A 14,580-nucleotide genomic window follows, 5' to 3' on the forward strand; every position below is an offset into this window, starting at 1 on the left:
CTTTTAGGGAAATTTCAAGTATAACAACAAAGGGCTTTTCAATACAGCACAAAGGTAACAAGGATGATCCAATGGACAGGCACAATCTAGACAAATTTGGTTTTAAGAAGATACCCATTTACCATGCACAGGCTATCATCCTATTAGAAGTCGGAAAGGACCTTCCATTGCCAGAGGTAAGACACAAGAACATAAAAAAAATTGTTCACGTATGCTAGACTATGTACCCACAACCACTGTATTTGAATGAAAGGACACTCCATGATTTGCAAAAAATCTGATCTTAATAGTTGTCACATAACAGTGGCCCCTCCTGATTCTCACATCCAATATGAGCATCATATCAGAGCACACAAAGTTCATATTTTGGTTACTTCAACCATTTATCTCCTTTGTACTTTTCCCCCTCATTACAAAAATGCCTCTATAATTTGAACATATTTTATGAAATGAATGTGATTGCAGTAGCTTTACAGAAGAGTGCTTTAGAAATCCTTAAAGGTCAAATGGAGCACATATTTGTGGTAGCATACAGAAAAAACAGAAGAAAACAACACGCTGAGAAATGAAAACGAACTCTTCTATCACTTGTATCATTACAGAAACACAGGATTTTTCTCATTAAAATTCTCAGTGTCATAATTATTAACAAAAAAAACTCAGAAAAATATTAGTAAAACCAATAGCCATCTTTGCTGAGGAAATTAATCACCTGCATTACGCTACAGTAAGTTTCCATGCCGCAAGTTGGCCAATGATGGCGGCAGCTCAGACACGAATCATGCTTAAGGCTATCTATAATAATTTGCTATTACATAAAAACAGAAGTGGTAATTCTCACACAAATAAGCATTTTTTATGGCTTTCACTCTCAGTCAGATAGTACAATCAAATAATTAAGTGCCAGTAAACAACGAAATACTAGGACATCTCTCTCAAAGAACATCCAGTGTTTGAGAGACTTTATACACATCCTTAGTGGTCATCTTCTGTGCTGTCTAACACTAGTTAGATTTAGCCTGGAGACCCTGGGGGCGGGGGGCTTTATATTCTTAAGTCTGTGTTAGAAATCCAGAGTAAGTAAACTCTTAAAACACCTGCCAGCTACGTCAGAGCACTAAACAGAGCATTCATTTGCTTCCACGCTATGACATTCATAAGCTCTACTGAAATTCTTAAGTAAAATGTATTGCAGTGTCAAGACAATACATCTCAAAAATACATTCGTGTTCCTTTCAGGAGACCAAGTTATTTAGCTGAAATACTAGGACCTTTCTACATTACTCAAGCTTTGGAAGAAATCACCCAAATTCTTCAGTTAAAAATAAACACATGGTACAGCTAATGTTGAAATGCTAACATTTTTCACTGCAAATAAGCAGCTCATCTAAAAACCCCAGTCATATAATAAAATGTTCCAAGTGAAAAACAGCAATGTAAACATACTCTACCACTGTGCAATTCCACTCCATAGAATTCAAGTGTTCGTGCTATATTTATATAGCAGGACTCTGCTTCAGATTGCTTGAGGCCACTAAAAGAGAAAAACATATGCACCACAGTCAAAAATTAAAGATAAGAGATTGTATTTACTATAAATGCATAAAGAGAAGAGAATCCAGCAGCCTGCTGTCTGACAAACAAGCCTTCTTAACAACCAATGCCACAAAGTACTTCATGGTGAAGTATTTTAGCACTCCTGAACTCCTCTCTCAAAATCAAGCAAATTACAAACAATGGTATTATCTCAGCCACTCCAAGTCAGTACTTTTTAGAAGGGGGGGGGGGGGGGGGGGAGAAATCATTCTTAGCTGTTTTGTTTAGGGGGATGAGGAAACAATTCCTCAGTAAAAGCCTCTTTTATAATGAGAAGCTATATTTATATTTTACACTGCATAGTGCCTCAGAAGGAAATACGTGTTTAGAAGAAAGATCAGAAGCAACATAGAGCGTACTCATATATAATGGAGAGAAAGAATATTTTAAAAATTATACAGTTATAAAGTAGTTATAAACTCAGCAAGCAAATCCATCTGAATTTATTTACAATCAACAAGCAGAAAGTCCTGAAGCTTTTTTTTTTTCCCCTCCATTGTGGAATGTGATGCAAGACTTGCAAGGATTCCATCTCCCAGTCTTCTGGAAGTTTCTAAAATCCAGTGAGATATTCATTTTCAAGAGACAAAAGCTCAAAAAAAAAACCCCAGAAACAAACAAAAAAATGACCATCTCAAACTAAATTTATGTCTTGCTGGAAAGGATATGTGGTAGAAACTACTAAGAGTTTTAAAAAGCTTTGAGTTAAAAAGAAAATCCAAAAGTCATCCCTACCTAGATCATTCTCCAACATAGCCTTCTAATTATGCATCCAAGAGGAATATAATGTGGCCTAACAAGATGCTCTTAAGCATGATAATAAAGATAGTCCCCTCTAATAATCTGTAGAGCCAAGACTCTCTGTTGTGAATTGATCAGGCAACAGCCAGCTCTCACCTGAAATCGGCTGTTGCCTGTTGACACTGTAAAGTGCCAACAATCAATCAATGATTCAGGCACCACAGCACATTAAAGTAAGTATAAGAACAAGGACCAATTCATGACTATGTACTTTTCTACCTAAGTAGAAAAGGCATCAGATAGCATCCTACCACATCAAAATCAATCTTTTGCCAGACGAACTTCTCAAGCTACGACCATAAAATTAAGCTAATCAAATGCAATTTGAGGACAGCCTGTAACAAACTAACATCACAGAAAAGCTATGGTAAGAACTCCAGATCCAAAGATATTCCACATACAGCAGTAATTCTGATTTAAAAAAAAAAAAAAAGGCTTTATCTCTAAAGGAAGCCATCTATTATTTTCAAGCATAATAAACTACCATCCATTCTCTAAAATTCCAGGCCATCAAAATAATCTGCCCTGAAACTGCCACTACAGGAGGTACTACATCAAGCTCCAAGAAACCAATTAGAAGAATTGAGAGTTATCTTGAACTAGAAAGCCATTGCCAGCAGTGTGGTTTGAGGATGTCACAATACTGGGAAAAGCAAGAAAAGACTGTTTGTCATGATCCTGAGATAAATCGCTTACTCAGATCTACAGCTCCAGTGTCTACTGCCACCTCAAATTTGCGGGGGGGATTACGATCCCCGAAAATGTCAGGGGGGAGGAGGAGATGCTGGAAATTACACCCAGTTTACCTTGTCTCTTCCAGCATGTTAGAAAGGCGGAGAAAAGTCAACTTGAGCATATTATGCAACAGGCTGCTGAATACAAAACAGTTGAAAATAATGTACTTACACAAACATTTTTTTAAATTTTGATCAAGAACTTCATCCAAAGAGATGGGGAAAGTCTGACGCATACCAACAAGATATACCTACAAGTTTTAATTCTCAACTTGCATACATCATCTACATGAGATCAATCAAGCCCTGCATCTTGAAAGGCCAATAAGAAACTATGCCTTAGCATACACTTAATTTTTTTTTGGTTAAGCCCCACACTGTTGAAGAGGAAACTAAACCTTTGGGTTCTTAAGCAGGTGTCCATTCCTCAGTGAGATAAACAGGCAAGATGAAGTTGATCTTAGTGCCTCCTTCCAATTTTTATGGCTCTTGATATCCAAGGGTTTGTTACACATCTGGAACTCAAGCACCATAAGAAGTTTCAAATGTATTGTTTCCTCAAATTGATGGCTAAATCTAGCAAGCAGTAGGAAACTGTTACTAATTTGGATAATATCCATGTCCTAAGACCTCAAGCTGCTTACTTAAGTGAAAAATGATTTTAAAAACCTTGTTAAAACAAAGCTACATACAGAAAAATCCTTCTGTAAATTCAGGGATGAACACAGAAGGACAAAATTACAAAATTTCTGAGGCCTAACCAGTTCAATATGATACCAAAGGCTTTCTCAACAGCTACTGTCCACTGAGTCATGTCTGAAATGAACATACTCTTCACGTATTGTTATTCATAACTTTAATTACTATTACTTATTTGAATTTAAATAGAGCAGTTAAGCTTCTTAATCATCAAGGCTTCGGTCTACCACAAACACTTGATTAAAGCATCAATTTCACTGAAAGGACACAGAAAAGAGAGGTCTTTCTAAGAGAGTCCCACCACACCTTTGTCTTTATCTACGGCAATTTTTAGTCTGTTCTCTGTGAGACATAACCAATCTTCTAACTCCAGCAATAACAACATTAAAGCCATGACCTCAACACACTTCAAGATCCTTCAGAAGCTTCCCTTGGTGATCTGAGACTATCGCTTTCCTAAAGAAAAGAGTTTATTTATGCCTGTCTACAAGACCCCTCTAATAACTTCTGAGCCTAATAGTAACTGCAAGTTAATTTGGAAGGAGTAGAGGCCTCAGATGCCATGTTCCTGAATATGAACAGCTAGGGAAGAAGTGTCCAGATTAGTACCTACACAGAGCAAATGGTTGCAGTGTGAGCATGGCAGTTATCTTTTCTGTTTTCACCCCACAACTGGCTAAACAGCGTGCATGTTCTGGACTGTGCTGGAGGGCACACATGAATTTCAGAACCATTTAGTGCACCTCTCACCCACCAACAGTTAGGAAACAAGAGGGAAAGTTGAGACCACTGAAAAATAGCAAAAAAGTTAAGGAACATCAGGGAGAGGGGGGAAATGAAGATATTTCAGGGTGGCATGCAAGATATCAAAGAAAAACTATGGGAGTAGGGAACTAGCTCTGTTGCAGCAAAGATAAAGGCAGAGAGAACAAATCCACTGAGATTCAGATTTCATTTGCTCAAGTGCTCACAGACAATTCCTTAGGTTAACATATTTGCAAGCAGCACATGAGTATGTGACCAACCCCAGTAACTCCAAATCTGCAGTCCTACAAGAGAAAGAGCAGGATCCAAAAGAACAATTAGCAGCAGCCTGACCAGGATTGTCAGTTCCAAACCTTATATTACACTCAGGAGAGAGGAGAGAAAGCACTAGGTTATTGAGATTTTTTTTTTTTTTTGTAGATGCACAGAAAAAATCCTATATGATTTCAGAAACAGTCTCCAAAGCCCTCAATCAAAAAACCCTCAAACACTTAATACAGTGTTCTAGATGGCTGACAGTATCAATGTGTAACACTAACTGATCTACTGATTATTTTAGTTAGAAGTTTCTTTAAAAGCTTTAACACGTTAACATCACACTCAATAAAATGTTTTGAACCCATATCCTAAAACCAAATATTTTATTAAAAATTACATGAAAAACTGTGTGTCGTACTGAAACTACCAAGAACATGAGTCTTCCCCCCACCTCTGCTTAAAAAAAAACAAACAAACAAAAAAACCAAAAAAACAAAACCAAAAAAAACCCAAAAAAAACCAAAAAAAAACCAAAAAAAAACCAAAAAAAAACCAAAAAAAAACCAAAAAAAAACCAAAAAAAAACCAAAAAAAAACCAAAAAAAAACCAAAAAAAAACCAAAAAAAAACCAAAAAAAAACCAAAAAAAAACCAAAAAAAAACCAAAAAAAAACCAAAAAAAAACCAAAAAAAAACCAAAAAAAAACCAAAAAAAAACCAAAAAAAAACCAAAAAAAAACCAAAAAAAAACCAAAAAAAACCAAAAAAAACCAAAAAAAACAAAAAAAACCAAAAAAAACCAAAAAAAACCAAAAAAAACCAAAAAAAACCAAAAAAAAACCCAAAAAAACCCCCCAAAAAAACCCAAAAAAACAAAAAAAACAAAAAAAAAAACACACTCATGAGATGAGAAAGAACTAAGAATTAAAGTTACCTGTGCTGTTCATGTAGTGATTCTACTTTGGTAAGAAAATCTTTGTTCTGCTCTGGTATAAAGTTGTAATTTGACAGATATCCTGAATGATGCACTAAGGAGTTATAGTCTCCAAGCTGAGCTGTTAGGAAACAAGAAGCATAGACATGTTTTCACAGTTAATTAATTATTGTCCATATTAAGACATGTAAAATACACATAAGAAGAAAGCAGGAATTAGGAATTACTGCCCACTGGCCAAGCAGTGTTGAACATAGTGAATTTTATGACACTGGTGAATAAAAATCTTTCAAAGTATGCTTGCTATAACTACTTTCAGACACTGAATGACTTAGTACAATGCATACTCATGTAGCCATACTTCTGCCTCACAAGCTGTAGCAACACTAGGTAGGCAGCACATGCCATGTCAGCACAGACATGCAGTACCATAACACAAGGGGAAACCAAATTGCTTCAGTAAGAGAGGGCAAACAAAATCAATTTGATATACATTTACTTGACTATAACAACTAGAAGACTTCAGCAAGATGACTCACTTCAAAAGCATCTACTCATTACTCTCTCCAGTAAAAATTGTTCGAACTATTGTGGCTCTGTCCTAACAGTTCAATTGTTACTTTTGTCTCAGCTGAACATGAGTTGTTTGACATAGCATAAAAAGTAATTCCCGATTTACACATAATATTGACACAGCTGGTACCAAAAGGTAAATACGTATTTATAGCCAAATAAACTAAGAATCAATGTTCCCCAAAATTTTATCCCCTCAACATGATACTGAGTAGTACTTTTTTGAAAAAACAGTTACTACATAAAAGCTAATTCTTATTCACAGATTGTGAAATATCTGAAAAAGATGAAAGTAGCAAATGACCATAAATACATAGCCTCAGCAAAAGTAAGGTTTTCTTTAAAAGCCAATTCAGCATAAGTTTATATCCTGGAAAACAACAACAACAAAAAAACCCCCACACAAACCCTTTACTTGTTACAGAAATGGAAAATTTGGGCAGGAAAGGGGGCTAGGAAGACAGTATGTGCTTCAAATCAAGTACTTACCTGGTCTGCCCCAAAGTTACCTACTCTCAAGTAAATAAATTAAAAGTTGTATTTCATGAGAGCACGACAGCTTTCATAAAATAAGGTTGTTGAACCCCCAAATGGTAGGATGCTTAAGTAAATTACTGGAACCTGAGCTGTTCTGGTTCCTCTGCCCCGAAACTGAGGAGCTTGACTTTAAAGCATTAAAGCTTTCCAGAAACTATCTGTTTAACTTGGAAAGTAACACAAAAGAAAGTACCTGTACAGACTGCAAACACTGCAGCATAGAACACCTCCACTAAATCATAAAGTTAAAGAGCATACTTTTAAGGACAATACTATTACCATTATTTTGCAGAACAGTATCATACCATTATCTTCCAGGAAATACAAAATATAAGTGATGTAAATGATTCAGGCTTAGAAAAATAGTTATGCATTTCAGAAATAATTTACAGGTACAATAACTAATGAGTATCTGTAATGCAGTGGAAAATTACTATTCACAACTGACATAATGAAAGCATGACTTCTATGGCCTAGGAAACAACCACTGAGATACAAAACATTTTCTAAGCAAATGCTGTCAGAAGCTAAAATATAGTTGCATACTTAATTGTCAGCATCAAGTATTCAAACGGAAAAGGAAGTGGATGGACAGATACTAATTTATTTTGAACACAGATGTTCCTGCAATGCTTAGACCCTTTTCCTTTTCATGGGTAGCCTGAATTTTAAATTAGTTAGCTAAATGGCTAGTAAAAGACTAAATATTTACAGTAGAACCAAAACACCTATTTGAATACTTTCGTCAAATTGTATTTCTTTGAAGGGAAAAAAGAAAAAAAAAACATCAAGCCAGAAGATTTAGAAGTATAATAAGAAATAGATACAGTTTTTAGGAATACCTATATATTAATAGAAGTCTAACTCTGTCAAGACTAAGGCTAAGACTATGGAACAACAATAATTATTTGTACAAAGTAGAGATGTTAGTAACACTGAAAAAATAAAACACAAAGTTTCACAGATGGCAGTAGTTGATTGAAGACCATTTTCTTTCTCTTAGCCATTAACACTCATCTTTTCTATGAAAGATAATCTATATTTTTAACATTGTTCTGGTGATGGAGGTTTGTTGCAGCCAGTTCGAATTATATTCTTGTCAGCGGGAAGAGACTGCATTGCCAAGAATAAGACAATATAATTGTCCACTTCTAAATTTAATTGTATTAGGTAAAAATATTTTTTACTGTAATTTTACCTTCTCTAAAGAGGACAACTGTTCTTCCTTCATTCATTATGATGTAGGATCTTCTGCTCATCTTCCAAACACGGAGGTTGTTCTGGTCTTTTTTCCTCTTCTTCCTAGCTATCTGAGGTCATGCCAACAAGGGGAGCAGTTTAGAGTACTACTTGCTTCTCCAACTCTCCAGCCAACTGTCAGAGTTGAAGACAAACTATAAATGCTGATTAGTAGACATCTTGGAAGAGTAATCATCTTGTGCAGGATTTATATTATCCAAATACAAGAAAAAGTTAGGGCATATCAAGACCTCAGTAGGAAGAAAAACCCGTAATATTTCTATCTCTTTACTGAATTTCTCCAGGAAAGAGCAGAGGGAAGGAAATAAAGATATTTTTCCCTCCGATCTAAATTCCTCCCGATATAGCTTCTACTCTGATCACATGGATCAGCATGTACTGACTCAGTGTGGATAAAGTTACAGTAAAAAAAAAAAAAAAAAAAAAAAAAAAAGGAAAAAAGAAAAAAGAAAAAAAAAGGCGTATTTTTACCTTTCCACATTCTAGCCATCTCTTGCTCTTTAATTCATTATAACTGGGAAAGAACATGGAGTAAAATAAATAACAGGAAATGGAACCAAAGGGGGTGGGAATCAGTTATTTCAAATAAGAGAATATGATATTCAAAAGTTATAAATTTAATGTGGAGGGCTTTAAGCCATTCATTCAGGCAGCCATATTCAAGAGCACATTCACTTTACAGCTCTCAGTAAAGGAACAGTGCAATAGCCAAGTAGCGACATAATTTTTCTTGGAAGAAGTCCCATGTTGATCTGCCCAGATATGAATTCTATAAGCTCTCAGTACAGTAAGAATTTAAAATGTTTGAAAAACAAATGGTTTGTGTTGAAATAAGTTAACACAGGATACAAACTGTCTATGCCCTATTACAACCTAAACAAGTCACATTTTCTTCAGATTTTGCAAAAAGAATTTGACGGCTCTGTTAGAAGGGGGATGAGGGAGGTATATTTTGTTTCTTTCTCCTGTCAGCAAGAATACTTTCGTGCAGGAAGATATTAAAAAAATGACTGGTTCAAATGAAAAAATAAAACAAACATTTTGACAAGATTCAGATATAGAGGAAGGGAAGACCAGGATCAAGCCTATTTGTGTAGCACTGAGATTTCAATAGGAGTTCTATGGGTACACACAAATCTTTCCCAAAAAAAGAAGCCTGGGCATCAAACATATCATGGCATAAAAATAAACAAAAAACCTTTAAAAAAGGAGCCTAATAGAGGGAAGATCTGACAGTTAAGGAAGTGGAGAAAAGTCACTGATGCCAACAGCAGTTACGGTAATTACCAAGGCTTCATTTATTTAGTGCTTCCTTCCAAGACCATTAGTCAATCAGCTTATACAACAGGGTAAGGGAAGGTGAATCTCACTTCTGTCTTCCACTATCCAAAAGGAGGTTGCAAAAAAAGAGGGGAAGAGTCTGTTTGGAGTTGTAAAGCAGAAGGATGATACTTGTTAACAGACAAGTTTCAGCCATGAAAACTCAATAGAAAGGCTCTGAGCAACTTGATCTGATTCTGAAAGAAGCCCCTTCCAAGAAAAATTCTTCTTTGGTTCTACCTACATGAGCTTATTTTTGGTAGCTTCTCACTCTATGACCTCACTAAAAAAAAAAAGTCAACTATTTTTAGCTTTAGAAATTAATATTTTTTATTGAATTCTATTAGCACCAAAATATCACCACTTCGATCTGACCTTATTCTTTATTTCGACAGAGACATCAGTTACCTCCACAATATATCACAGGAAATAAGCCTTTAGCTTTGCATAATTTTAGAGGTTACCGTTTCCTACTCCCTATCTCTCTGAGATTCTTCAAGGGGCAGAAAACAAATTGGTCTCCAATTTTAGATAGTTTGCTTATATGTAATAACAGAAAAGTTCGTGTACAAAGTAATAGCACCAGAACCAGTTTCTGCATACAGGCATTTCACATAACTACACGTCAGAAGGGAAACATATGAGTCATTCATTGACAAAACATGATGTGGAATTGGCTACAGATAACATGGACAATTTGGTCCAAAAGAATGCCTGCACAAACCTAGTCTCTGAAAAGTCAGCTTTCTAAAAATCCAAGAGGCAGATCAGAAAAAGATCAAGTAGTTCCACACTGAATTCATAACTTCTTGCAGCGTTGAATATTGTAGGTGACTTGAATAAAGCACAAGGTGACATTAATTGTTTGGTTTCAAGAGAGGATAATTACGTAAACGGATCAGGAAGTCAGCAAAAGGGAAAATAACCAAGCAAAGGAATAAGTCTAGTATACAAATTATATAGGAATAGTAGCTGGTCATGATGGTGAAGGAGTGGAATAAGAGGAAACTTAATGGCAAGGCAATGGCAAAGGTTAAATTAGTTAACTTACATTAAGGAGCAAAAATTCTCAGGGGTAAAATTGCAATCTGCAAATACCTATGTGGCACTAATGTAGGTATTAGGGTATTCATGAGTGGCTTCCAAATTAGTATGGCAATAACGACTGATGTGCTGAGATGAGGGAGTGAAATGCAATAACAAAGACTAACGAGAAGATGCATCCTAATCTGTATGATATGAGCAATCTAGATTAAGTGATCACTTCCTAATGCAAATAGAGAACACGAGATATGATGGGCTACATAGCATAAACCAAAACACAGGACCCTGATCAAAACATTACTATCAAAGAACCATTGAGCAACAGTGACTACAAAATAGCCACACATGACTATGCTTCAGGAATCTGGAAAAAAATCCACTACAGAGTTTAGTTTCAAAGAAGGACCAACATCAAAATGCAGACACTTACTAAAAAGACACTAAACAGAAGCATTCAAAAAGAGTAAAGCCTTCACAGGTACAGAGATTAAAGACACCATGTTGAAAACCTAGCTATCACAAAAAGACTCTAAAAAGACCAAAGAACTCATAACAGGCTATTAAGAGGAAGAAAATGTGTTTCTAAAAGGAGTATCTGTATGCTAATTAGGACAAGAGTATGAACTCTAACCTGCTGAGCCACTCAGTAAGCAAGCATGACATCCCTATCAGACTAGCAGAACTAACTATAATGTGAACAAATAGAAAGGGAAGAAAACATGCTAGTTTTGTAAAAGAAAATAATGCTTCACATTCAAGCTCTTTAAAAGGTTCAATCTAAAGATGACGGTAAACAGCTGCTGAATACACTTATGGTAGTTGGTCACTTTGTGATAAGACAGAATGAGAAATTAGACATTAAGAAAAAGCTAAGTAACATTCATAGAAAAAGATATTAACTACTCATACACCAATAGTTGTCTCCAAGTCAGAGAAAAATGAGTAATAATCATTGTAAATTGTTTTATGAAAACAGCAGCTCAAAACCCAGTCACAGTAAAAAAGCAAACAAAAAATACGAAAAGGAAAGAAAAAACAGAAAGAAAAAAATGGAAAATTTGATTCTACTGAATTGAAGCTGATTCTACTGAATTTGAATCTACTGAATTTATTTCAATTCTATGCTATACCTTCATCTCAACTACAAAATAAACTTCAGAAACCATACAGTTACAATCAGAAAGTGTACTGAGAAAAGCAAAGCATAATCCAAAGTACCAGGACATTTCATCTCAAGAAAGTAACAGGAGGAGAGACAAGGAATAGGATAAAAGGATAACAGGATTAAAGACTTTGGGGGAATAACTATCTGTATTCCCAAAACACTAAGAGATTTCACAGAACTAACTGGTCTTACAACCATACTGATCTTCTGCTGTCACTTATGTCTCCCTTAGCATTCACAACTTGTCACCGTCATGTGTACAATACTGCACTATATGGACCTTGACCTCGTGCAACTGTTTTTAGGCCTTTTTCCCCTTTTTAGTTATGTTAAACAAAAGTACTACGAGGTTCATCCACCTCAAAAATATGGAAGAACAGTGCCTAGTTTACTAGGCACTGCAAAAAGTCAGACCCTTGGGCTAAAGCATCGGCTAATATCCCAACCTGCAATTCTCCACTCTGAAGATGAGCGTGTATTCTGCTTTACCGAGTCAAAGAAATAAGTGCTTGACATGATTCTGTTTATTTCATGAACTGAGGTTCCTCCAAATATTATAGTCTACCTCCACCTCGGAGACAGACATCACCTCAGTCTTTTGGCATTCCCAAAATTCAAGTAAACTCTTACCCCTAGTTTCTGAGTAGCCTGCATACTAAGCTAAACTTTCCTTGACTCCTTATCCTCACCAGCCTTCCTCTTCTCAGAAGTGAAAAGTAAAACAGGTTCAAACCCAAGAAACCAACCGTTTCCTGAACAAATTCCTCGTCAAAAGTAGCAGCCTGCTGGAGAAATCTCCTGGTTCTCCAAGCATAGCTGAATGAGGAACAGTACCAAAAAAGATATGGGAAAGAGCACTGCAAAGAAAAAACACAGTCATAATGAATCACTGAGCGACAGATGCTCAGGGAAAAGAAAGCTTAGAAGTACTCATAACATTTCTTGTTGGCTTTGTTCCTGTGCTTTAGATTCAGGTCCCAAACAAAGAAAGCACTTATGCATGAGAATGTATTCCCACGAAATCCATGGGACTTCTCACATATGTATAGTTAAGGTGTATTTACCTACTGTCCTGGAATTGGGAGCTTACTACAGGAACTTACAGAAAACAAGTAGTGGTGAATCAGCTACATGACATTTTAATAGAAATAAAGAAATAAAAAAGCAATAGACACACTGCATAGCTCCATTATTTAATTTTATAGACTGTGTACAATATTCACATTTTACAAGGGTGAAAAAACAAGGGGCACAATTTATGATTAGAGTTTATTTTAGTAAGGGCTTCACACTTTGGTTTTGCTAATTTTTAAATTTGAAATATAACTTACTTGCCTTTCTTTTTAAGGATTTCAAAATTTCACTGATCATAAAACACATCATTTCTGTCAAAGACACATTTAGTGATGTTAAACTAACAACTTATTCTTAAAATGTTTGAACTGTATTCATAATCAAGATTAGCGATGTGCTATTAATTGGACACAGCATTCATGCACACTTGTATTCCCCTGTAACTTAGTACCATTTGACAACACATGGTATGTCACCAAAGGCAGAGCAAAGTTTCAGAACTTTCAGAATTTTAGCATTAAACCCAAACATCTGTGCAAGGGGCAATACAGAGGAACAGCATTCTATTTGTGTAACAGCCATCGCCAACAAGTTTCAATTTGCAAAACTCCAAAAACCTAACAGTCTGAAGCTTAACTACACAACTGCCATCTGGAAAAACCACACTTAAAAAACAAGAACAGAAATATTAAACATCAAACTCCATGCACTATGAAAGACCTCTTCCTCAGCCCTCCCCACCATGACAACTGTTCCATCTTTTGTATAAGTAACCCATAAAGTTGTGTCAGACAACTATGATTTCCCCCCCTCTTCATACAAGGGAAGTTACAGGAGACAGCAGTCTGAAAACCACTAAGAAACAGCAGCAATAACAAGTAAAACTGATCCATGACAACTCCAGACCATTGCTTTTTAACAAGCAGATACGTCATGGCTAGGAACTTAAACTCTCCTTAAAAAGTATAATTAGAAATTAAAACACCAAAAGAAAACCATTTAGAACAATTTATGTTGACAAGAATCCTAGCAAACATGAATCAAGAGAGATCTACATGCTTTTATCTTGGAGAGATTTTTTTATGCCATCATCTTTTGGTAAATGGCAACAGCCCAGCAGCAAGACAAAAAACACTTTTTTTTTTAAGGAGTATGTCTCTCTGAATATTTCTTTCTTGGCTGGTGTAGATACTAACAGAATAAATATAGGTATCATACAAACAGCAACAGAAAGGCCACCAACTAGAAAATTTTTTTTTTTTTAAACTGGTAATGCCATTATCAGCCTTTAGGAAAAAGGAGGCAAGTAACTGCATGAGAAATTCCAGAAACCACTGGGAAAGAGAAAGCTAAAAAAACACAACAGCACCCTTCCACAGTCTTTACTGACCTTCCACATACCAAGCTCTATCATGCATTCTCTTTTAGTACAAATAACTTCATGAGCAGGTATCCAAAGAACTAAAAAGGAAACTCAAATAAAACTGAAGGGGAAATAGGAATTAGTTTGGGATCTAGGGTATGCTGCCTGTGACATAAGTCATTTTGAAAATGACATTAAAGCCTAATGCTGGGATACAATATTTGTACTCTTCAGTGGTGCACCTCTTCATCAACACAACCATGTTAGCAATCCTAACAGTTCTGACTGTTTCATCGTTCTGGTGCCCTACTGTGTTCCAAACACACGGAAGTGGGTATGCGTTTCCTTCTGCAAAGTTTGGACTCTAGTCTATTATAGAAAACATATTCTAGTTCTTTAAATTTTCAACTTTTTTTAAAGCTTAAATTTGGTTAAAGTTCCATTTAATAAAAGTGTG

At 35.7% G+C, this 14,580-nt stretch overlaps 1 protein-coding gene across 5 annotated transcripts in view; it reads right to left on the bottom strand.

Moving 5' to 3' along the window:
• Positions 1 to 14,580, bottom strand: part of PTPN3 (protein tyrosine phosphatase non-receptor type 3) — a 178,911-nt gene that overhangs the window by 75,285 nt on the left and 89,046 nt on the right. For 4 of the 5 annotated variants that reach the window (XM_026099877.2, XM_064506726.1, XM_064506725.1 and 1 more), the window contains exons 8-9: positions 5,788 to 5,908; positions 1,447 to 1,534 (exon numbers count right to left, since the gene is read on the bottom strand). In XM_026099877.2, coding sequence (XP_025955662.2) covers positions 1,447 to 1,534; positions 5,788 to 5,908 — 209 coding nt within the window. Of the gene's footprint in view, positions 1 to 1,446; positions 1,535 to 5,787; positions 5,909 to 8,095; positions 8,208 to 14,580 lie in introns of all 5 variants that reach the window. The other variant, XM_026099878.2, reaches the window with a different exon arrangement.

The sequence above is a fragment of the Dromaius novaehollandiae genome, chromosome 2 (assembly GCF_036370855.1).
Source record: "Dromaius novaehollandiae isolate bDroNov1 chromosome 2, bDroNov1.hap1, whole genome shotgun sequence".
Lineage (NCBI taxonomy): Eukaryota > Metazoa > Chordata > Aves > Casuariiformes > Dromaiidae > Dromaius > Dromaius novaehollandiae.